Below are 23,987 nucleotides of genomic sequence, written 5' to 3' on the forward strand. Positions count from 1 at the left end.
CCAGCGCTTCCGGATTGAGGAGATGACTAACCCGCTTTTCAGCTAAGCGACCCCAGACGGATACTACAAATCCCAGCATGCAATGCTTCCCCCGCCCCGTTTGACTTAAAGAGTTGCATGCTGGGAATAGTAGTTTTTGGGCCTCAGGCAGGTTGCCTCAGTATGGCGGCTTGCGTGCAAAGATGGGTAGATTGGGTTGGGGGCTGTACTACGCTTCGCAATTAAATGCGAAGGTGACTCCCATTTTATAGGGGTGTAGAGAGTCTGCTTCCCGTGCTGTTATTTCCAGAATCACCCTGATTGTCAGTACAGTAACCAGCATTGTTTGTTTGCTTGCATGGCACACAGCTGGTCGGGCACCCAGGAGTCCTGTTCCAACTGGGAACTCCTGATATACTGCATGACCAGCCATGATGTGCTCCGAGCACTGACAACTCCAGCCTTTCAGAGAGTGATGGAAGTGTTCAGGAACCTGGGGCCATTGAAAAATTATACCAAACATGGTCAGAAGCCCATGGAATGACAGGAGGGAAATCTGCATCATGGAAAGTTGAGCCTACACCCATGATGCACTGTGACCCACCCTGCCTTCCTACAACTCCTAGCAGCACAAGGTGGTGAGTTACACAGTGGGATAGCTACCCACAGTGCATGACTCTCGCTGTTGATGCTAGAGCGCCAACTGTTGACACAATGAGTGCTGCGTGGACAGGCACAAGTGTTGTAATTACAGTGCTTTTTGATCATCCCTGTAACTTGTGCTGACAACACTTTCCAGTGTACACAAAGTGTCCAGCTCTGCCAGTGCTGGTGGGACAACGTCAAGGAGAGCCACCAGCCAGCGCCACGTAGCTCTATCGGACTGCCCAGTGCCTGCTCTGCTAGGCTCTGTGCTTGAGGGTTGGCTGATGGAATGGATACAGGCCAGGTGAGCGCTGGATGATGATTGGCTGGCGATTTCCAGTGCTTGATGTTGATTGGCTGATGGCAGAGACGCTTTGGCGATTGATTGGGTTTTGGAAAGCGATTGCCGGATGTTGATTGGCTGGTGAGGGCCATCATTGTGTGGTCACTCATGTAGCAAAGGTCCTGGCTCGATGTAGCTAGTGGGGGGTACCCCGGTCCCCATCTCCCCACCCCCGGCCCGCCGCTGCTATGTTGGGCTCCTTCACGGCACTGCTGGGGGCGCTGCTGGTGCTGAGCCGCAGCCCGGCGCTCTCCTGCCTGCTCACGGCCGGCCTCTACCTAGCGCTGCGGCTCTTCAGCCTGGAGCCCGTCTCCCTGCAGCGGGCCCAGCACATCCTGCAGCCCCGCGGCGCCGCCGCCCGCATCGCCCACCGCGGCGGCGGCCACGACGCGCCCGAGAACACGCTAGCGGCCATCAGACAGGTCAGCTACCAGGGAACCCCCAGCCTCCCCGCGGGACTGGGATCGCCCCCCTTTCCCTCCCGCCATCCGGGGCTGGCTTTCCCCAGGGATCCTCTGGGACAGCCCGCATCGAGCCCCTCCTGCCGGGGACTCCCCCGCCTCCTCCTCACTGTGCCTGATGCGCCGACCCACACCTGCCTCCCCCCAGGGGTGTTGGGCCGCGGGGACCCGTCCCTCGGGAGAGCCCAGTGCCCTCCCCTTCCAGGGAGTTGCCCCGCACACCCAGCTGACCCGGCTGCCTCTGCCTTAACCTCGGGGACCCCTAGGAGCCCTGTCTCTCTGGGTGCTAGGGGCTACTGTTCTTCACCCCCGGCCCGTCTGCTTTCCCTCCAGCCTTGGTTTCCCTGCCCCCCTTTCTCCTAGAGCGGTACTTGCTAGGGCAGTTGTTCCCACACTCTTTACAAAGCCACTCACCAGCTGTGGTTTGCGACCCACCCTTACCTCCGGGCACCCCCCGCCCGGGCACCCCAGCCCTAATCCCTGGGGGTGGGGAGGTTGGAGGGTGAAGCGATGCAGTTCCTGTCCCGTGAGGCTCGGCCCTGCACCCCAGCATGGTGACCTGGCACATGGGGTCGCAGGAGGAGTAGCTGGGCCAAATCTGAGTGAGGGGCAGTGGGGCCTGGTGCCGCCCGGGCCAGCCAGGAGTGACAAACCGACTCCATGCACTAGGTCGTAATGCCCAGAGTGGAGCACCGTGCCCAGCCTTCCAGGATAGGAGCCCCCCGTGTGGGGGGTGAATGCATCTGGGGCTTATTCTCCAGATTCTTCCCTCACCCTTGTACTGGGCTGGGAGAAGTGTTTATTTGCCTACGCCTCCGTGACCCAGCTGGAACTTTCCTGCAACGCACTGGTGGGTCAGGACTCACCCTTTGGGAAACACTGTTCTAGGGTTCCTGTCAGCTGGCAATACCTCCTATCTAGAAACGGTCAGAAATGGTGGGGGGAGAGAAAATTATGGACACTATGATGTTAATACATGCAGGGCCATCTCAGCTGCTGCAAGGATGGTAGTAGGGAGAGCTTTTGCCACTCTGCCTCCCCACAGACTCCAGTTTTCAGGTGTATTTAAAATAAATACCTCTGCTACCCTTCTCTGCTTTCAAAGCAGCAGCAAATTAAACCCTACCAAATTCCTGTCACTTTCACTGCCCCCCACAAAAGTCTGAATAGCAGAAATTGAAAGAGTCTGGTCTGTTTTCACTTTGCTGTTCCTTGAGAAAGCTTTGAGCAACAGAAATAGGTGGGGTGCACTCTCTTAAATTGTGTGATACTCTTTTTGCTTTTAAATCAGTTTGGCACGGTACCAAAAGGAATAATTCAACTTTTATTTTGAATAGGATGTGACAACAAATTCTAACAAAGATGCCAACAATTTAAATGGTAATTTTATAAAGCGTATTAACCTCTTTGGTAAAGAACAAACACCTTTAGCTATCAAATTATGAAATGGAGGAAAGTGATGGTGGCAGACACATCTGATGTTTGAGGGTTCAGCTGCCACCGACAGGGGTTAGGAGGGGATTTTTTCCTCCCAATGTGTTCTGGGAGGTTTTGTTATCTCCTTCCTCTGAAGCATCAGGGATGGCCACGGCTGGAGATGGGACACTGGGCAGGATGGGCCAGGATTGAGGTGGCACTGAGTATTCTGTCTCTTTCAAGTGCTTGGCTGGCTGACGTGCTCATGTGCCCCTGGTCTACCTGATTGCCATATGCGGGATCAGGAAGGAATATTTCCTCGGGTCAAATTTCCCGTGACTTTGGGGTTTTTTTGCCTCCATCTGCAGCATGTGGGTCACTTGCTGACATTCTCTGGGTAGATCTCATTTAATCACTTCTGTGCCACTGCAGGGGCCTCAAGCACTGATGCACCTCAGTCCCTTTTATCCTCTGCTTGTGGCACAGAATGGTTTAGTCTCCTGTGGGTCTCATTTAGTTGGTCTCATTTCTACTGTTGGGTTTAGTATGGAAGTGCTGTTGATGGGCTGTGATATACAGATGATCTAGTCTGGTGCCTTCTGGCTTTAAACTGTATGGCTGATTATATTTTTGTTTTAAAACTTTAAGAGCAAAATTTAATTTTTATAGGAATACCTGCACATCACCAGAAATCAAATCATTGCAGTAAAAATTGCACAACAACCAAAATTTCAACATTTACTGTTTCCCATTTTTAAAAATCATCAATAAATTGTTACCTAGAATCAAGCAAAAGATTGCAATTAAAGGTGTAATAAACAAAGAAAAGACTATGAGCTTTACAAATGGGATTGATTGGTTCACACTAATCAACAAACCATAGGGATTAAGTAGAGCAGCTAAAACAAACAAAGACAACAGGGGAGTTATCATACAAACACTTGTGAATCATTAAGTGTAAATATAGTAACCATCTATTGCCCAAGACAATCCAGAGCAAACCTGATACATGACAAAATGAACTTGGAAATTACAAGGTAGTTGCTGTTTACTATTCTAAGGTCAGTGTTGTTCAGCTACTCAGGCTACGCTTATCCCCCAGAGAGATGCAGGGAAGGAAATTCTGGAAAAGTCAGTCAACTAAAACGCTTCTTGTTAAATATCTCAAAATATCTGTGTGACTGAGCTACCAGGTTCAGTAAAGAAGTCCAGCAGCATTTAAGTGCTGAAAACAGGAGACCTTTACAAAAGGCATATCTTTCTGGGAATGGGGATGGAAGGGGTTGGCAAAAGACGGGACGAATGAACTAGCCAAGAGCAAAAGCTATGTATACACTCCACCCTCGGGATTGTAAAATTCAGTCTTATGATGACTTGGCTAGTCATTCTCCAACTCTTTAAGGGTTGTCCGAAGATTGGGCAAGTACTAAAACAGAGAGATACAATGGGATCATTCTAGATCAAGGATATTCAATTTTTTTCAGCGCAGACTTAATCATAATCTCGCCCCATCTTCTTGATAACTATTGTACATAAAATGTATGTGTAGTTAACATTCACATCAAGGTGTATCTCTGATTTTATGAACGTGGAAGTGTGCAATAGAAACTGATCCCACTATCTCCCAGTATTGTGGTGACAGGTACAAATTCTGATCACTTATTCACAGGCAGCTAACACTTGCAATCTGGTAGCCCACCTTGAGAACAGTGTCCCAGTTGTCTAATTTTGATTTTATCTCAAGAAAATTAAAATATTTTTATAGATATGATTATCTGAAGTCTCCATTATTTCTTCTGTTTTGGACTACTGTGTTAGAGTCTTACTTTTATTCTCTTGTTTTCATAGAATCAAGTGAGAGCCAGAGACAATGTTTAATTTGTCTTTGTTTTCGTAGAAATCAAAATGTCTCTGCCACCATCATCTTGAAAGTCAGATTATGTAATTTATTTCAAATTCAAGGAAAAATTACAAGCTGCTATAAAGCATGTTCACAAAGTTGCTTTTTTCCCTCCAAGGAGGGAGAATGGGAGTTTCTTTCACTTTAATTTTACAATAGAAATGTCTAAGATCTCAAATACTATACTGAATGAAGGAATTATTCAGTCTAGATCATCAGAGAAAAATACCTGTTATTTGATGGACTATGAATTTTTTTAGGGGTGGGAAAGAACAGTGAGGGATCCTAATGACACTTGTTGCAAGTCATGCTTGCTATGCATGGTGGAAAAGTAAGCTACCAAAGTCTCTTCTATTACATACCTTGGTTACTTGGCCCAAGGTAACTGGTTTCCACTTTAACTCTGCCAAATTCCCACAAGCCTGGACTGCTTCCCAATTAAGATCCATTGGCCTAATTAATTTATCCATAATCTGCCCTGGCCAGGCCATAGGTAACCAACCAGGACATCACCCACTTGCTGTGGGGTAGAGATAGGGTTGAGTTCCTTCCTTTCACATATACTTTTGCTCAGCAATTTACCATTTGGATTACAGGATGTATCTCTATATTAGATCTATAAATGCAGGCCTCATAAGAATTCAGCTAAAGCCCACTGTGTTAGAGAATATTAGTAGTCTGGCATCTGTATTAGAATACAAAGTAAGCATTGTAGCACCCACCTTAATATTTAAATAGATTTTCCTTTTTTGTGTTAAAGGCAGCTGAGAATGGAGCCACAGGCGTGGAGCTGGACGTTGAGTTCACTGCAGATGGCATTCCCATTCTAATGCATGATGATACAGTGGAAAGGACAACTGATGGGTCTGGGAGTTTACGTGACTTGACATTTGACGAAATTAGGAAGCTTAATCCAGCTGCAAAACATAGACTATGGTAAATGATCAGCAACAGTCTACTAACACCTCTACTGATTTCTGAAAATGTTTCTGCAGTACCAGAACATCCATCATAAATAAAATTGTGACTTTGATCCATCCATGATTAAAAACCCTTTGAAACTTTCCAGTCTCTGACATGCATGTGGTGCCTCATGCTCTATATTGGAGGCTGATCAGAATCTGTTTCCTTGCCCCTTCTTGGAGTGGGAACCATGAAGCAGAACTGAGTGATTTTGGTTTTGAGGATGAGATTCTCTAACCTCTAATGTGTAAGCAGTGTTAACCTCAACATGATTTTGACCAAAGGCTTTTTAGGACAAGGTTTGATCTGAAAAAACATTTCATTTGTTGGGACTATTGCTACTTTTCAAAGCTTGCTGGGGTAGCTATTTCGAAAGTGAATTTTATTGACACATCTCTTAATTAGATGAGTTTATTTAAATGATTATGTGTATTTTTGTATGAATGGTGGTGGGGTGACTCATTTTTTCTAGAACATAAGGGTTATGCTGTTGGAAAGGAATTACTTGGATTTCCAAGAAGGTCTTGCATGAGACCTTTGACTTTGACATAAGCTGTTAATTATCTTCATTCTTGCAATATGTAGGCAAAGAAATATATACACTTGCTGGAATATTTACAAGAATAAGTCTTCTAAAATGTTACTGTGAATGTATCTAATTTTTAAAAGGGGGAGCTCCATTAGTTTATATGTTTGGTATTTTAAATTTAAAATACTGTATCCATCAGCGCAGTTCAACCGGAATCTTTCCTTACTCTTTGTTCTTGGATTTCTCCTGGATTGGATGCATTCCACTGAACTCTTCATACCTTTCTATAGGAGGGACTTCCGTGGTGAAAAAGTACCAACATTGAGAGAAGCTGTTATGGAATGTATGCATTATAACCTCATAATCTACTTTGATGTCAAAGGCCATGCAAATCAGGTATTCTTGCTAAGAGCACTTCACTCAGCATGTCATTGGATTGCTCCTGTTGAAGTCCGTGGCACTACTCCCTTTCACTTCAGTGAGTGTGGTATGGGGCCTATTTTTGCAGAAAGTTGAGTTTGTTTTATAAGACTGAGACAACTTTGTCATGCTTCATTCTTTCCATTCCATTGCACAAAGATGCTGCCAGCCATAGTTAGAATGTGGCTCACTGGCATGTTGGGCTCTGGTAATGTCACAAGCATGCACTGAATCAAAGTGAATGAATAACTGGGACTCCCGCCACCACTTTGTGTGGAGAGGAGAAATCATGATGAGCTATCCTGCTTGGCTGTGGTTGACAGCACCATGCCATTGGGGTAATTTTGATAAATAATGGTTTGCTTGTTTATAAACTGTATAGTTTTTCTCTGACATGATACATAGGAAAAAATGTTTTTGTTCAAAACTAAACCACAGTTAATGTTCCAAATGTTTTATAGCAATAGAGGTTGTCAGGGGTGTGTATCACTTAGCTTTTAGTGTATGTCCCGGGCTAATGACAGCACTCTGAATGAGGCATGCACCAGTGCAATAAATACTGTACATCCTTTTATGCTGCAATCTGTGAATGTTGCATAAGAAAATAACATCTGTGGCCCTTAATCTGTAGACTAATTTAAATGCTGCTTTCCTCCTTTCTCTTTCTAATTCCAACCCTCCAGGAAAAAACACAATAGAAAAGTCACTTTATAAAAAAAAAAAAAAAGTGGGATCTTTCTGTGTCCTATGAACTCTTTACATTTTACCTCTGACTACAACGTATATTCTGTGTATGTCTCTTTCGTTGACAGGCAGTTGATGCCCTAAAACTGCTCTACCTGGAATATCCTCGTTTGTACAACAGTAGCATTGTTTGCTCTTTCATACCAGAGGTCGTCTATAAGGTAAAACTTCCTAAAGGTTTACTTTGGTTTTTTAGTTTTATGTACACCAGGTCACAATCACTGTAATAAGATAAGTATACTCTTGTGAAGAAATGCAATTCCAGAGTACACGGGGTTCATTCTTAAGTAATTAAGAACACACTTAAAAGTAGGTGTTGAAATGAGGGAAGGACTGGGTTATTCGACTCTCAGTCCTCATATATCCCAAACACTATTGTCGCCTTGTCAGACCCTTCCTACTGATTATATACGCATGTTTTGAATCTTGAATAACTCCCTCCCATTAAGAATTACACTGATAAAGGTTCGTTAGCTTAAAATTGACACTGAGTAATATTGGCACTGAGGTACCAAGGTCTCTATTAACAGATTACACCCATGTCAGATTGTTATGAAAGTTTAGAATACATTCAAACAAATTGTCTTCTAATTCCTGCTGTCTGTCAACCCTTCCTCCATGTGCATGGATCCTTGCTCAGCATTTTATTGCCCTTCCCCTCTGACCTTATAGAATCATAGGCATTCCTGAATTGTTTCTCTAGTTTTGTCCTCCTCCTTTCAGTCTTTCCCTTTTGTTTTCCTTGCTTCTTCCTTTGCGGACTCCTCCCTTCTTTCCTCCCTCTTGTCCCTTTTTTCTCAGCTACTTCTCCTTCTCAATCCATTGATACTTTACTGCCCCTCCATCCATCCCTCTGCTTCAAGCTAAGTGGTAAAGTGAAATTAACAACACACTTGAAGCAAGATACTAAATACTGCTTCTTGTATTGTTAATTTCATTTTACTGATTGCTTTGCAACAGGATGGGGTGAAACTAAAATTAAACATGGCTGTATTGATGCATAAGTCCCTGACTAAGAGATTGGTAACGTTGGTGACCTATGTGCAGTATGAAGGTCAGTATTTAACACATCAGTGGTTTTGTTTTTTTTAAATTAAGATTTTAATAACTTTCCATTTGTACTAATACAATTAACTATTTTTAGCTTTAATAAGGTAACTCATTATTTTTCATTGATGCTGTTTGTTACTCTGCATGCTTCATTAAGCTTGACTAGTGAAAGTAGATTCATTCACACTCTAGGTCTTACACTAGCAAGATGCTGCAATGTTTTGGGTGTAAGCCCTGCAAGGCAATGTCCAGCTCTAAATATGCATTTCATTTTTTATTTAAATAGCATGAAAACGCTTCTCTGGGTTTTATAAAATAACATAAAAGGTGGACTTATGCTATTTAACAGCAATCAAGAACCGCAAGTTAAATAGCTGAAACTCAATTTCTTCTATCGACTCAGCATTGCCCCATAACTTGTGATGTCACCAACTGTTATTACCTGAAACAGGCTCTTTAAGTGTAGGAGAAACTGCATTAATATAAATGCATTGACAATTTTGAAATATTAAATCACTTTCCATGAATGATTTGGGATATTAAGATAAAATTCTTTATTAAAGCTTTGCATTCCATCTGTGTGTATAATTAAATAAATAGACAATACAACACAGATCAATTTGAATTATATGGCCATCTGAAGGTCTTAGTTATTCCAAAAGTTGCAGACATTAGGTTTCAGAAACTGCTCTTTGAAACTGGTATTGAGTAGTGTTAAATTGGCATTTGCTGAAGTGGTTTTCAATACAATTCAGTCTGTTTCCATTAAACACAGTTTAGTCAGTGAGAGCATACTAGGTTAAACAACTTTTAGAGAATTTACAAACTGGTCTAGATGAAGTAAACTGCCTAGCCTCCTAAAGAGCAAGCTATTTATACAGAGACTAAAATTGTACACTTGTCAGTACCAGCAGGTCAACCATTAACTTCTGGCAAGCCAAAGTTTGAGACTAATGACACTCATGCACACCCATAACTCCCATTGACGTGAATGGGAGTCTTGTGTGCACAAGCAGTGCAAGATTCAGGCCTTAAACTACGTGTCATTTATTCAATAAAGAGATTACCAAGGAAACAATACAACCGCTACAATAAATAGTTTTTAAAAAGGGGTTAAACAACATCTTGGAGGAAAAAGAACTCTGCTAAAACAGCAAATTCACAAACTGGTGCTCTGTAGTTTGGCATCATCTGTTAAGTATAACTTTCTTACCTTGGTCTTCCAGATGAGGCAATCTGATAGGAATGTTGTAACTGCCTTAACACACAGGCCATGGAGTCTTAGTCATTTTGGAGATGGGAAACCTCGTTTTGATTGCTTTTGGAAGCATTATGGGTGTATGATGATGGATGTCATTCAGGACTGGAGCCTGCACAACTTCTTGTGGTACCTGTGTGGGGTTTCGGCTTTCCTCATGCAGAAAGATTACATTTCACAGTAAGTGTTAAAGCATACATTTTCAAGATGAGTTAACATATCCAGAGATAATCATCTAATAAAATATGGAGGAAGAGGGATGGTGGGACCATGATTTAGAAGAGTATGCTGCACACTAACACCAGAATTTCTAAGGAGTGTACTGTAATGCTGTTTTAAACAGGTCTGTCATTCAATAATATATACAATTTATTTTTTCATATTTATGTCTGTCCTCCTGATTTATATTTTTACCCCCAGTGCTACACCCCAAGTTAATAATAAGGGAGGAAAATGAGTTGCTGTTGCCTGTTTTAAAAGGATATTGTAAAAAGATGGCATATGGTCACTGTGGAGCAGGGGTACTCAATAGGCAGACTGCAGGCCACATCTGGCACGCTAGATGCTTTTGGATGGACCCCGGAATCTATTTATTTATATATTTGTTTTTTAAAATTTTCTCTGGATTCTGGACTTTGACTACACCTTGACCAAGAAATTTAGACCTTGACTGCCCCTCCTGTGGAGAGTGTATATTGTATAGGAACGCTCTTTTGTTTTAGCCTGTGTTCATGGTAGTCTGTCTTCTCCTTACAGTATCTTTGTTCTTTACAGAGAGTATGTGAGGCAATGGTCTTCAAAAGGAATTCAAGTGGTTGCCTGGACAGTGAACACATTTACAGAAAAAATGTACTATGAGACCATTCTTGAGACCAGCTACATCACAGACAGCTTACTGGAGGACTGTGATCCTCACTATTAAACTTACACTGTAAGGGACTCTTAAATATGCCATCCTGGTTCAGGCAGATCGGAATTCACCACCAGGGGGCTCCACAAATGCAGATGAGACTGCATATGTAGGTTGGGTTTTTTGCTTGTACTGTATGATTGGAACTTAAATCACAGCAAAACATCTGTCTCACTACTAGACAGAGACTGAGCCACAATCAGCGTTAATGTCGTGGAGAAATGTTGAGTGCCTCGGATATCAGAAGAAATTGCTGTGGGGTCTAAGGGATCAGTTTTGATCAGTTGATTTGGTAACAAGTAATACAGGCAGGTGGTTTATAATTCGTCTGATCAAACTATTTCTTTACTTGATTTACCCTTGATTTAACCCAGCAGTTTTTGAAGGCCTAATTTTAAATTGTACATTAAGCATCCTGCTCCTCCAATAAGTAATAGTTTGGAGTATCTCTACTACACTGTTAAGAGCATATGGTATGTATATTCCCATACCTAAACTTTGAACCTGATTCTGTCAGTTATGTTAGAGGGTGAATATACTTCACTTCTACAGGCTGGATAGTCTGTGCTGTTACAGTATGGACAGAGAAGACACCTGACTCTCTCCTGTGCCAACATAATACTAATACATAATACTAAAACCGTGATGGGTGGTGGGTAAACTTGAATATCTCCCTTTACTTCAGCCTTAAACCTGACTTTTAAAAGGAGTGAGGGAGGTTAGAAAGGTTCTTCCTCCTGATCAAACTGTACCTGAATTCTTCATAAACAGAGGCTGTGGAGCTGCTGTTAGCCACAGGCTAAGCAGTAGCTGAAACTTTTTTTTTTTTTTTTTTTTTTTATTGTTGCTGCTAAATTGTTTGCACATCTAAGGCTCTGTGGCAGGGGTCCCTCACTGCTTGTAGCACCTCCTCCTGGCTGTTCTGGGGATTAGCTGTGCCAAGCATTGCACCCTCCTCAGCGCTCTCTACTTCTTCTCTCAGTCTGTAAGCCTCTCTCTCTTGGAGCAGCAATTTCCAGTTTGTGGCTTGGCCCTCCCACCAGGTCACTAAATTCCTTCCTTTTCCTGGAAAAATCAGTCCTTCCAGACCAGCTGTCTGGCTGATTTCTCCAATACCCTGTGACACTACCAAGTGGATAGTAGGGGAACCCAGACCCACTCTCTACACTGGGTTCCAGTCAGCAGATCCTATAAAATGCAGCCAAGGTCTGTTCTTTCCTAGCCCTTACTGCTGTTTCCCTGGGCTTCTTTCTATACCCTCTGTCCTCACAGGGAGTGACTCTAGACTTCCTACCCCCTCTTTTCTCACAGGGAGTGACTAGACTATCTCCTGGAGGTTGCAGTCCCCTTCTGCTCTCAGTTCCTGTGCTTTATACAAGCCCCTCCTGTTTCTGCCCAGCTGGGCCTCCTTTAATCAACCCCTGCTCCCTAGCTCCTTCTTCAGGTGCAGTCTGGGGAGTTAAATGGCCTGCCTGGCCATCTTAACCCCTTCCAATCCTGTGCGGAGTGGACAACCCATCACATACCCTCTCCCTCAATCCTGCAACCCTTGGGGGTGTGGATACCTCCTGCCTTGCATTTGCTTGAGCTGTGCCCACAGGTTACCCCTTGCTTGTTCTGCTTCCTTCACCAGGAGAGGCAAATTATGCTGGTCCTCCATAGCATCCTGAAGCTTTTCCTTTTGGAACTCCAGGTCTTCTTCAGCTCTTTGCAGAGCTTGCTCTGCTGCTGCTGGCTTCCTTGGGGCTCCTTCACTTACCCCACAGGATCCCCCTGTACCCTTTCACTCGGGGTCTGAGTTCCAACCATAGCTTGTTCCGGTTCATTGTTAGTTCCTGTGTCTGTCTGGGCCCTTTCTGTCCCAGTCATCTTCTCTGTTACCTCCTTCCTACCTCCTACTGGATATGAGGGATGACCACCTGTCAGGTCTATGATCATTGCTCCTGTCTATCCTGACAGTCTCTGGCGTGCTCTGGTCCCCAGCCCCCTCTTTATTTCCTATTTCACTGTAGTCTATGCCTTCCCCTTTGTTACCCTGCCTTTTCTTAAGAGGGTCGTGCCTCCTTATATGACTAACCTCATGGCACCCCAGGCACAGTCTTTGCCTTGCGTTGGCCGTAGGCCTTCCGTTGGCCTTCTTCTGTCTCGCCCTTTCTCCTGGGCTAGCCTTCACCTCATAATTCATATATGGGTATCCCCTCTAAACAAGCAAAACATGCCTCTCCTTTTCCTGTTCTCCTCACAAATAGGACTCTTTAGGGCTTTGTTTTCCTGCCTTCTGGGTGAGGCTTCTTGTCCCTGTACAGGTAGGGGCACTCTCTTTTTAGGTGTCCCTTTCATCCGCTGACATAACACTGCTTTGGTCAGGCCTCCGGCCTCCTGGCCCTGGTACCTCCCTCCCGTCTTGTTCCCTGCAGCCTCTAGTCATTTCATCCCCCAGGAGCTTGTATAAATACAGCTGCTGTTCTGCACAGTGAATCAAAGGCTGAAGTCAAAGTATCTCCTGAAGAGTAGTATGGCTTGTAGCAGTATAGACATGTGTGCACTGAGTCCACTTTTAATAAAATATTCTCTTCAAGTGACAATTTGTCCTGTTGTGTCTTTCATTCAGAGATCTGTAGAAAACTTAATATACATTGAACAGAAAGCTTCCTTCCCCTTGTGACCCGTCCGTGCCTAGGGTAGCCACCTGAAAACGCCAAGGTCAGGGCAGGCTGTAAAAGGAGAGCAGATTCTCCCAATAATGGTGAGTGACACTGAAGTCAAACTTCTCAACTAGCCACAGTGCTTCTGATTCCCCACACTGGTTATCAAGAAGCCAAAATAAAAATATACACAGCCCCCTTTACTGCATTTCAGTCTCTGGCCCCCAATCAGCCACTAGGTCCAGTAAAGAGACCAGTTACTTAAACTCTATGCTCTTTACCAAAAAGGTTTCTCCTGACCCCACAGGGTCAGCCACAGTACCAGATCAATATAAGTTTGGATCTTACCCAAAATACCACACTGCCAGCCAATCCTTTACTAACTAAACTTAAAGGTTTATTATACAAAGAAAGAAATAAACTATAAGAAAAGTGTTAAAGGATTAAAGCAATCAGACACATACAAATGATTTGAAAGTCCATATATATCAGGTTTCTAATAGAATTGTGGAGTTTGCAGGCTTGTATAGTCCCTCTGGTATACATCCAGTACCTGGATGGGTCTCAGTCCTTTGTTTTGCCACTTCAGTTCCATTGTAGATGAGTTGATCCAGAGGTAGACTGAAGACAATATGGACGTGGCGCAGCTGCCTTTTATGTCCTTTGGTCTTTGCCATGCTGCTTGTGGAAATTTACAGGAATAAGATGGAGTCCAGAGTCACATGAGTAAGTCCTGGTGACTCATCAGGTATATCCCTGGCTTCTCCCCCTGTACCTGTGAATTTCTTAATGGGCCATTAAGCAGGCTAGTGCTGCAGCCATCCTGTCTGGGGTGTCGCCCAGACATAGCACAATTTGAAATATAGATATATCAAACATATCCATAACTTCCATTACACACATAACACATGAACATAAACATCATCATCTTACTTAGCACATTATAGCCTAACAGTACCTGACATGGCATATTTCATATGAATTATGATTTTGACATATTGATGTTAAATAATAGAATAAATACCCCTGGCCCCCATCCAGCCAGCGTGACACCCCTATCCAACTTACTAACATGTAGATACTTCTAAATGGATTGTTATTCCTAGACAGACTAAGGAATCTGTACTAATCTTATATCAGTGGAAGGAGACTTGATACCAGCTACCAGATGATGTAGCTTATCTTGTATAATGTTCTAATTAAAGTCACTGAGCTGAATGGCATTAAATGGAAAAAGTCTTCTCTTCTGCCATTATAAACAGTGATCTTCCACATATAGCTTGCTTCACTCAAGATTAATTGTCTGATGCTTTCCTACTGCAGAAGTGCTTTGAAACATTGCCTCTGGCCCTATGCCATTACTGTAATGGACAAGATTCTTCTTATAGCAGGTGTACTTCAGGTAAGAAGTTGATGACAACTGATACTTTGTACAACAGTCTCTGAACACAGCAGTACCCTAGGAGAGTGAAATGCTGTCAGATGAAATACTAGGATCATTGTACATACTCATCATGAAGAGTTTGGCATTGTTTTGCAAATGAAACTGTGCCCACATGAGCAAGATGTACAGTGGAATGAAGATAGTTCTCTCCATTGAAGCTTCTTAAACGATCAAATAAACCACAGACAGACTTGGGACTGTGAACTTATCTTAAATGGGGCAGGCATACTCAATTTTGTAGTGCTAATGGGGGGAAAAGCATCTTTCATAGTGGGCACTGAGGTCATACACTTGAATGAATTTGTAATTTGTGTCACAAGTTGCTATTTTGTGTACTTTGTTCTGGAAGGAGACATGTCGCTCAGTTCAGAACTCTAGCTATGTACCTTGGCTCAGGATTTTTACCTTTCAGTTTTAGTTTAATTATAAAAACATCTTGTTCCATGGTGGTGGAGCAGAGGGAGAATTTACAATGTGTTCTAGAAAACTCTTTTCTGGAAGGTTCACTTGAGCTGGGAAGAGGACTGAATGTATTGTGCAAATAAACACTTGGAGTCAGACCACTCGACATGAGCAGGCAGGGCTGTGAACAAGTCGATGATTCTGCAACAGTAGTAGTTACAAGATTTTCCGGCATTTCAATTTGCTACCTACCTACTTTGGCAGCTCAGTGATGCACACCTTGACATGCTAGTTTTGCCATTTGGATCTGAGCCATGGCATGCCATCTGCAGAAAATACTTCCCTTTGTTTATTTCTGGAATGAAGTATGAGCACAGCGTAGGGAGAAAAAAATATACAATGCTTGGCCAACTGTCCTGAGTTTGCCCCACAGCTTTGGTATTCTCCCCCCTGGACTTCTGCAGCCTCTTTCTCTCTGGCTAAGTTCATCTCTCTTGAACCATAGGGCATCTGCCTTGCCTTTTGAGCCCTCCCGCAGCCTTTGCTATTGCAGACTCTAGCAGCTGCCCACCTCTTTGTACCCTCCAACACAGTCTGTCCCTATTGTTCATCTCTAGCCATGTCCTATGTTCTACCATTGCCCGTAGCCTTAATGCTGTGACCTTTCATGACAACCCTGGCACCCCTTAGATCTACAACTTTTGACATCTCATTTGCCATGCAGCCCGTTCTTCCCATTCCGCCTCACAAGCCTCTTTCTTTTGATAAGCCTTCAAGTGCTGACCCTACTCCTGAGTTACTTTCCTCCACTGCGAAACAAAGTGAAGACTTAAATATGTATGCATCAGGCCCCAGACTAGCTATATACTAGCATAACAACACTTCAGTCTTACATTATGTAAATCTTAGCCTCTTCCTACACCTTCAGCTGCTGCATCTCTCCAGCTCTAGCCTAGATTGTAAGGCCTTTTAGGCAGGGATTTGTCTTTTTTCTAAAGGCTCTGGCACATAGGCTATTGTATTAGGTAGATAGGAAAAAATATAAAGAAAAGGCAAAAAACATAACCCAGGGAAATGAGTTGAGAAGAGGGGAGAGAGAAGATGTGAAATTACAGTCACGACAACAGGAGATGAAAGAAATCAATTCCCAGAAAAACAGTTACAACAGTAACTCCACTGACGGGTAATTCTTAAATTAGGAAAGCAGTTGGAAAACTGGAGGGCAAAGATAGATATTTAAAAGTCTCAGAAATGAGAAACCAGGTAAAAGGAAGAAATCAAGATGGACAGCATAGCCAGGCTCAGGCTCTGGGGCTGGCAGACGGCTGCAATAAAAGAAGCCAAGCAACACGCATCACAAAATCCCATAGGTAAAATCCCCAACAGATATTTCCAATGCACACTGGCGTAGCTAGTGAATATTGACCCTTTGTTCACACTTTGTGCTTGTAGCTTGACGTACCAGATGGCAGCTGGAATTGCCACAAATATGAAGAAAAAGGATTTCGGTGGCAACTGGTTTAAGTGGTAAAAGCTGCAGTTGTAGAGTCCTAATTAAAAAAAAAACCTACACACACACAAAAAAAACCACAGCTCTGATGACAAGATTAGAGTTTATCACATTGTAGCCTTTCCAAAATGACACTTCAACCTTTGCCAAAAATGGTTCAAAAGATGAGTAAGCTTAATTGTGAAGAGAGAGACAAACTGACAGCAGTAGGGGTCACACACACAGTTTTATACTCATCATTCTGTCTCAATTTAACAACTAGTTTTAAATAGATTAGAATCCTTTTTATTTTATAAGTATTTTTATCTGTTTTTTAAATATACAGTTAAGAACAGCCTGAACAAAGCAAGTCAGGTATAAGAAGACCATCAAGGGTCATAGAATTGTAATTTGCATTTATCATCAGGCACAAGTTACTTTGATACAATAAAAAATTCCTCCCTAACCTGATGAATGGTGGTCATTTGCTATATTTCAGCAAAGATTTCATATCAGATGCTAGAGAGGGCTGCTATTACTAAGATTTCAGTTTTTTAAAACAAAATAGTACAGTGCATTTACTACGAAATCATAAAATTTAAACGGCAATTGACAAAGTGCATTTTCTAATATGTTCTTGCTTTCATTTTTTTCCTTAGCTGGTTATTTGAAAAACATCAATCATTTCCAATGGGTTTCCAGCCATTAGTGCACAACAGCAAAGTTCTACTAGAAGTACTTCTAGCAATTAGTATGCATAATTGCGTCATACAGTTCATGGTCTAAAGTCATCATCGTCGTCCTCCATGTCCCATTCAGCCTGTTGTCTGGCTCTCATAGCCAGTGCCAGAGTCTCAGAAATCCCTTGCTGGTGTCCCTCTGCATCTGCTTTTAGCAAAGGAAGCAGGATTGTCTTTGGTGAGTGCACGTATAGCAGTGTTAGCCCTCCATTTGTAAGAAGATGTCTAAACTGTTCAATTAAATCCACTCTCAAGTACAAGGAATGAAGTCACTTGTCTGTGCGAGCCAGAGCAAGCTCATGTGTGAGATTCCATGTCTGTCTTGCTTCTGGCTGTATGAAGGTTCTAGGCCACCATACACACTTAATAACCCTCTTTGAAACAAATGAAAGTGAACTACATCCCCATATGTGATACACTATACCCCCTCCCCTCTCCTCCCCTCTCCTCCAGGTCCACTCCCCTAAGAGGACATGGAGTTTCATTGGTCTCAAGGAATTCACTTCTCAGGTACACAGAAGCCTGCCGCCAAGTTTCAAAAGTAGCCACTGATTTTGGCTGCCCAGTCTGAGACAGTGCGGGCCTGAGGTTCAGAGGTGTTAAGCTCCACAGCTCCCACTGATATCAGGTAGCACAAGGAGTGGACTCTAGTGGAGCCCAAGATGTTTAATTGAGCACCCAAAGACTGAGGCATAAAAAACCAATAGCTGCTTCTGAAGATGTTGGCTTTAATGGCCTATTCTGATTATTTGTTTCCTGCCATTCATCAGAGGAAGACAGAATTCTGTAGCCGTTATGGTACTTTGACCCACTGTATTTCAAAATCTTACTAAGCTGAACTTCTGTGAGTTGTTTTCTCTGAGGTGAGAGTTTATTGCTTACCAGGAGAGGGGCCAATCTTTTCTGGTATCCCATAAGTGTAGGGCTGAAAACAAAATTCACAGTAAATCAGAATATTTTACTTCCACGTTTTTCTACCCATATGCCCATTACCTTACATTTAAAGCAGAACTTTGATCACTTAAACCAGTGGGTCTCAACCCGCAGGCTGCTTGTGGCCCAGTCAGCACACAGCTGTGGTCCATGTGACATCCTCAGGGCCACACAGATAGTGTATGTGTATATATACACACACATATACACACACATATATACACACACACAATGTATATATTGTGTGAATATGGCCACATAACACCCAGGGAGCTGCATATGCGGCCAACCATGGTAAATAGGTTGAGAACCACTGACAAACAAATGTATCTTTTGCTTCTCCCAATCTTATGTGGCTTTGTGAAGAACTGGCTAGAGTTTTGTTCTGACAGCTTTTCTTGTTACATTTTTATTTTAAAAACAGTTTTTCATAGGCGTGGGATAATGGTGTCTGCAAATTGAGGAGGTCCTATTATTATCACAACATCCAAATGACAACTACTATATCATCCATAAAAGTACCCTGTAGACTGACCCTCTTCTTGGGTGGGTTATCATACCTCAGCATAGGAGTCTCTCCTGTTTCTCACAAACGGCCTTTCTAGATAGGCTGACAACGATAAAGGCATTTGCAGAGCAGCTTGTCTAGATGGCTGGTACAAAGATGAACTCCTCTGGAAGAGAGCATGTCAGATTAGCAATAATGTACATACCCACAACTGCAGCTGTTCTGTGAATACTGTTCTTCCCACACCCCAGGAGTGGCAACAAGTAGGCGAGTAAAATGTGCATGTTTCTCAGTGCTCTGTTTCCCCCAGCTCCACCTGCGGTGTGTTTTGGCACCTAGATTTGAAAGTGGGCTATCTGGGTTACAGGCAAATGCATATTTTAGAAGCTATTAAAAATATTCTAGGGTTTGGGGAGAGCTAGATGCTCACACCCTCACTCCAGCATTGCTCACATAGGCAGATGCCCTGTCAGCAGGCAGTGCTCATTCACTGCAATAGTTCACTTAACCCTGAAGTGCATACATTTCTCTCTCAAATAGAAAGCATTAACTCACAGCCAGTCGTCATAAGATTTTAACAGAGTCCCTTGCTAGATTTCTACATTTCCTGGGTTCAGCTTGGCTGAAAATACCAGGAGAACAAGCATCAGAGATGTGATTTTTTTTGGAAGAAAAGACATTTTTTATCTTCCAAGTTTCCAAAAGCATTAGGTTCAATTTGACTTTGGTGTGTCATCTGTTCATGTTTTTAATCCAAAGAGGTTCATCTGGATTGCCATATACATCCGTGTTGGCAGAGAAAAGGTCACGTGACAGTGTTTTTATGCTGTTGTCCTCGGAGCTGATCAATTCTAGATGCCATTGTTTTTAAACTGCAGGAAGAGCAAGATACAGAATACAAGAGAAAAGTGGCTCTGGGGAAATAGAAGGGTGGGATTCCCTGTCTTATCATACATGAATAATACACAGAGAGAGAAAGAGTGCAAGAGAGCACTCAACTGTCAGGAACAGGGCTATCCAGCTCAGGCAGAAGTACATGTTTTCAGAAGCTCTAAAAAAAAATCTTGGTGGATTTTCAATCCCTGATTAACCCTAGTCTACCCATGGAGGTGGGATGCTGAAACCAGAGGGCAGCTCCAATGAAGAGTTCAATCCTGCCCCAGAGTAATCAGTGGAAGTTTTACTATTAGACTTTAATGGGAACAAGGAGTGCAGTGCACTGGGAGAGAAAAGAAAAATAAATGATCTCTTCTTGTGAAGCACGTAGCTAGGCTATTCTTGCCATAACAAATGGGGGGAAGTTAGAGAACAACCCCCAAAACATTTTTATAATACATCCCAGAAATTGCAGGGCTGAAAGGGATCTCGAGAGATCATCTAAATCCAGCCCCCTGCACGGAGGCAGGACCAAGTAAACTTAGACCACCTCATCAGATGTTTGTCTAACCTGTTCTGGAAAAACCTCCCATGGTAGGGATTCCACAACTTCCCTTAATAACCTGTTCCAGTATTTAACAATCCTTATTGGTAGAAAGTTTTCCCTAAATCTCCCTTGGTGCAGATTAAGCCCAATACTTCTTCTCCTACCTTCAGTGGACATGGAGAACAAATAGGTCACCATCCTCTTTATAACAGCCCTTAATATATTTGAAGACATATCAGATCCCTCCTTGGCCTTCTTTTCTCAGGAACAAACATACCCATTTTAAAAAAACCTTTCCTTGTAGGTCAGGTTTTCTAAACCTTTTCTCCTTTTTGTTGCTCTCTGCTGGACTCTCTCCAGTTTGTCCACATCTTTCCTGTAGTGTGGTGACCAAAACTGGGCACAATACTCAAGATGAGGTCTCACCAGTGCCAAATAGAGTGGAGCAATTACCTCCCATGCCTTACATACAACACTCCTGTTAATACACCCAGGAATTATAGTAGCCTTTTTTGCAGCTGTCTCACACTGTTGGCTCATCTTCAATTTGTGATTCACTACAACCTCCAGATACTTTTCAGCAGTACTACCACCCAGCCAGTTATGCCCCATCTTGTACTTGTGCAAACTGATCTTTTCTGCTTAGGTGTAGTGTTTTGCGCTTGTTTTTATTGAATTCCATCTGTTGACTTCAAACCAAATCTGCAATATATCAAGGTCATTTTGAATTGTAATCCTGCCCTCCACAGTGTTTTGATTTCATTATCTTAGGGACAAGCACCTCCAGCTATCTTGGAGACAACATAACAGACTTGGTCAGGCAGGTCAGTGCCTTTCATTCAGGAACTGGTGCTACAAAGTTTTATTTGGCCCCTGTCTCCATCTCGTGGAGATACTGAGAAATATCAATAGTGCTTTGTGTATGCACTGGACAGAAGCTTTTGTTAAATAATCTCAAAGGCAGGTGAATCCCATAACCCCCAATTTACATTTAGGGAAACTGAGGCACAGATATAAGTTACTTGCTCAAAGCCACCCAGCAATTCAGGAATAGAATTCAGATCTGAGCTCCCAGTCCCCTGCTCTTATCACTACGCTATGCTTTTGGTCTGTCTCCTGTTGTCTGGATTGGTATATTTGGCCCTCTAGAGTTATACAGACAATTCATTGGTTACCACAAGAATCTTTTATTGCTTTAGATACAAATAACTAGGTGGACTAGAAGAGCACTGTGCATTGTAGAGGAAAGACATCAGAGCTAGGGCAGCTGCACTGGAAGCTGTAGCAAGTAGCCTGTTCTGTCTATGCTGCTTGAGAATTTGGATGCACTGAGCTTCCTGAGATAAAAAGAATTTATTTTCTTCTTTTTGTCTTTGGGCTTTTTTCATTTGTTTTCTCTTTTAATATTTTTTTAGCTTCCTTCCCTTTCTTTCTGGTGGCTTTGTGGGGGGTGACGTAGGAAGTGAGGGGAATCTGTAAAGAAAAGCAGAATGGCTGTAACAGAGAAACAAGTGGTTTTAGCATTAAAGAGCCCAGAGGAGAGTCTGGAAGGCAGGGGAAGAACACAGCACCTGATTAACCAGCACTTGAGACCAGTTCAGTGATAGAAGGAATTAAGACAGGAATCCTGTCTTATTTCAGAGCTCCATCCATCTGTCCCAGCAGGATACTGAGGAACAATACACAACCAGTGGAACACAGGATAGAAGCATATCAACATCAGAACAATGCTCATGGACTGAATCCGCTCCAGGGGCAGACTCTTACCTAGGCCTTGTCTAGACTAGGAAAAAAGATCCTTTTTTCCATGTCAAATTAGTTCAACTGATCTAATTCAAAGATGGAAAACCGCACTTCAGGCTAACCTTGATTTGCTAAATTCAAGCCAAAAGGCATTAGAAACTGTTCACGCTCATGTTGAATAGGGTTTTCTGTGGAGTAATATGCTCCTTTGACCTAACTCAGTTGGGAGTGAAAAGGAAAGCACTTTTTCCCTTAGTCCACAGGAGGTGGAGGCCGGAGAGTGGATGAACCATTCTGTGGCCGTCACAAACATCTACATTAAAAAGGTTTTCCTATGGCTTTGTAAACACCAACAGGGAGGTGGCCTTTACTAGAGATTTTTACTCTGGGTAAATTACAGCCTGGAACAAATGTATAGGCAGTGTCTTCGCAAAAGTGTTAACAACTAGAGTGGATGTGCCCCAAAATGGTGCTTGATTCATAAAATCAGCAGTTCATAGATAAGGCCAGAAGGGAACAGCTGTGATCATTTATCTAAAGAATGAAAACAAAATGGAAACACCCACACCTTTGAACTAACCTCCTGGTCTTCTCCTTTTGGTGGGTTTAGTTTTGATGTCTGCAAGGCATGCAGTTTATTAAGTAAAAACATTTTATCCTTTCCTTCCTACAATAAAAAAATGTGATTGTTATTAACTTGAATGTACACCTTATTCCTAATGCAGTCTCAGGGCTTGTCTAGACAAGGAAATTGACCAGCATAGCAATTATAATTAAAATGGAATAAATCATAGCAGAAACTGACTGACATATCTATAGCGGAATAATTTCCCAGAGTAGATAAGACCAAAGTTATTCTAACTCCTTTAGTGAAAACTCTTATCTCTAGGTAGGCTATATCCCCAAAGGTTTACTGAGGAAGTGGGGAGAGAAGCAGTCTGAAGCAGCTGAGAGGATGCAGAAGGGGGAGTTGTTATGCAGATAGTTACATTCCCAAATCCTGCAGGAAGCTGATTAAGCAGACTGTGTAGTTATTCTGCAGCTGCAAGGCAGGGGCTAGGTGGTGTGAGGGGAGGAGAAATTTAATCATCTCCTCCAGCTGCAGGCAGGCATACAGGAGGCCTGCAGTACAGCCCCTCTGCAGTCACTACTTTAGCCAACAGGCTGGCCCTCTCTACCTCCATCTGGGTGTTCTTGACTACTAGAACAGATCCAGTGGTGTCCACAATATCAGTACATTCAGAGCCAGCATGGAACTCACTTCCCCGGCACACAACAATTCTTATTCTTGTGCCTGCCCGCAGGAGCATACACAGGACTTTTGCCAAAAGCTGAATTTCACCTGGGATGAATTTGCGCTGAGGAGACTATACCCATCAATGCAATTTCTGTTTATTTAGAAAACACATCTAACAAAGACACTGTTTGCAGAGCCAGATCAGACTACTAGTGCCTTCAAGCCCAGCATCCTGATACCTAGCCATGGCAAAAATCTGACACCACACCTCTGTGGAAAGCATGCCACCTCCTTGCTACATATAGTGCATCTGGCCAATTGTGTAATGCCCTGCATAACCTTAAAATAAACTGCATACAGGGTTGATTAGTCAAGTGTGTTTAGGAGGACTTTTTCTTCTTCTTACTTGTGCCAAAACAGAAACCTGTCTGTGTGCAAGCATCATATGCAACAGACATAAGGAAACCAGCTAACATGTTTGCTGCTTGGTTTTTTTTGTTTGTTTTTTTTTTTAAATAATAGAAACCTGAAAAATAAACTTACATTAATAATTTGCTCATTCAGAAGTCTGACCATTATCTTTCTTCCTTCTATTATCTGCCAGTAAAGATATGTGATTATTCTGAAAGGAAAAGAAAGTTCAACAAATGAGTCTATATATTCAGGTGATGCTTTTCTTCCGAATCACTGCCAGACAAAGAGGGCTCCTGTTCATTTTACACAGTGATCACTTACAAGTAACATGCAGTGTTGTTATAAAAGATATCATATCACTTATAAGTAATGTCAGATAAATATGAAATGG

The 23,987-nt window shown here is 42.7% G+C and overlaps 2 protein-coding genes across 7 annotated transcripts in view; one reads left to right on the forward strand and one right to left on the reverse strand.

Annotated features, from left to right (window-relative positions):
* The first annotated feature begins 1,078 nt into the window (after positions 1-1,078).
* On the forward strand, positions 1,079-12,032 carry GDE1 (glycerophosphodiester phosphodiesterase 1). Its single transcript, XM_067551039.1, has 6 exons — positions 1,079-1,389; positions 5,505-5,680; positions 6,527-6,632; positions 7,469-7,561; positions 9,677-9,888; positions 10,483-12,032. The coding sequence occupies exons 1-6, from the start codon at positions 1,156-1,158 to the stop codon at positions 10,628-10,630; spliced, it is 969 nt and encodes a 322-aa protein (XP_067407140.1). The 5' UTR covers positions 1,079-1,155; the 3' UTR covers positions 10,631-12,032.
* A 1,634-nt stretch (positions 12,033-13,666) lies between these two features.
* The window catches only part of TMC5 (transmembrane channel like 5), a 45,181-nt gene continuing 34,860 nt past the window's right edge, over positions 13,667-23,987 (reverse strand). For 2 of the 6 annotated variants that reach the window (XM_067551040.1, XM_067551041.1), the window contains exons 18-22: positions 23,726-23,804; positions 22,514-22,612; positions 18,832-18,945; positions 18,221-18,263; positions 13,667-17,486 (exon numbers count right to left, since the gene is read on the reverse strand). In XM_067551040.1, coding sequence (XP_067407141.1) covers positions 17,374-17,486; positions 18,221-18,263; positions 18,832-18,945; positions 22,514-22,612; positions 23,726-23,804 — 448 coding nt within the window. In that variant the 3' untranslated portion in view covers positions 13,667-17,373. Of the gene's footprint in view, positions 17,487-18,220; positions 18,264-18,831; positions 18,946-21,378; positions 21,676-22,513; positions 22,613-23,725; positions 23,805-23,987 lie in introns of those variants that run through there. The other 4 variants (XM_067551043.1, XM_067551042.1, XM_067551046.1 and 1 more) reach the window with 4 other exon arrangements.

This window comes from Emydura macquarii, unplaced genomic scaffold (assembly GCF_026122565.2).
Source record: "Emydura macquarii macquarii isolate MOO-44397 ecotype Brisbane River unplaced genomic scaffold, CSIRO-AGI_Emac_v2 contig_1348, whole genome shotgun sequence".
NCBI classification, from domain to species: Eukaryota; Metazoa; Chordata; order Testudines; family Chelidae; genus Emydura; species Emydura macquarii.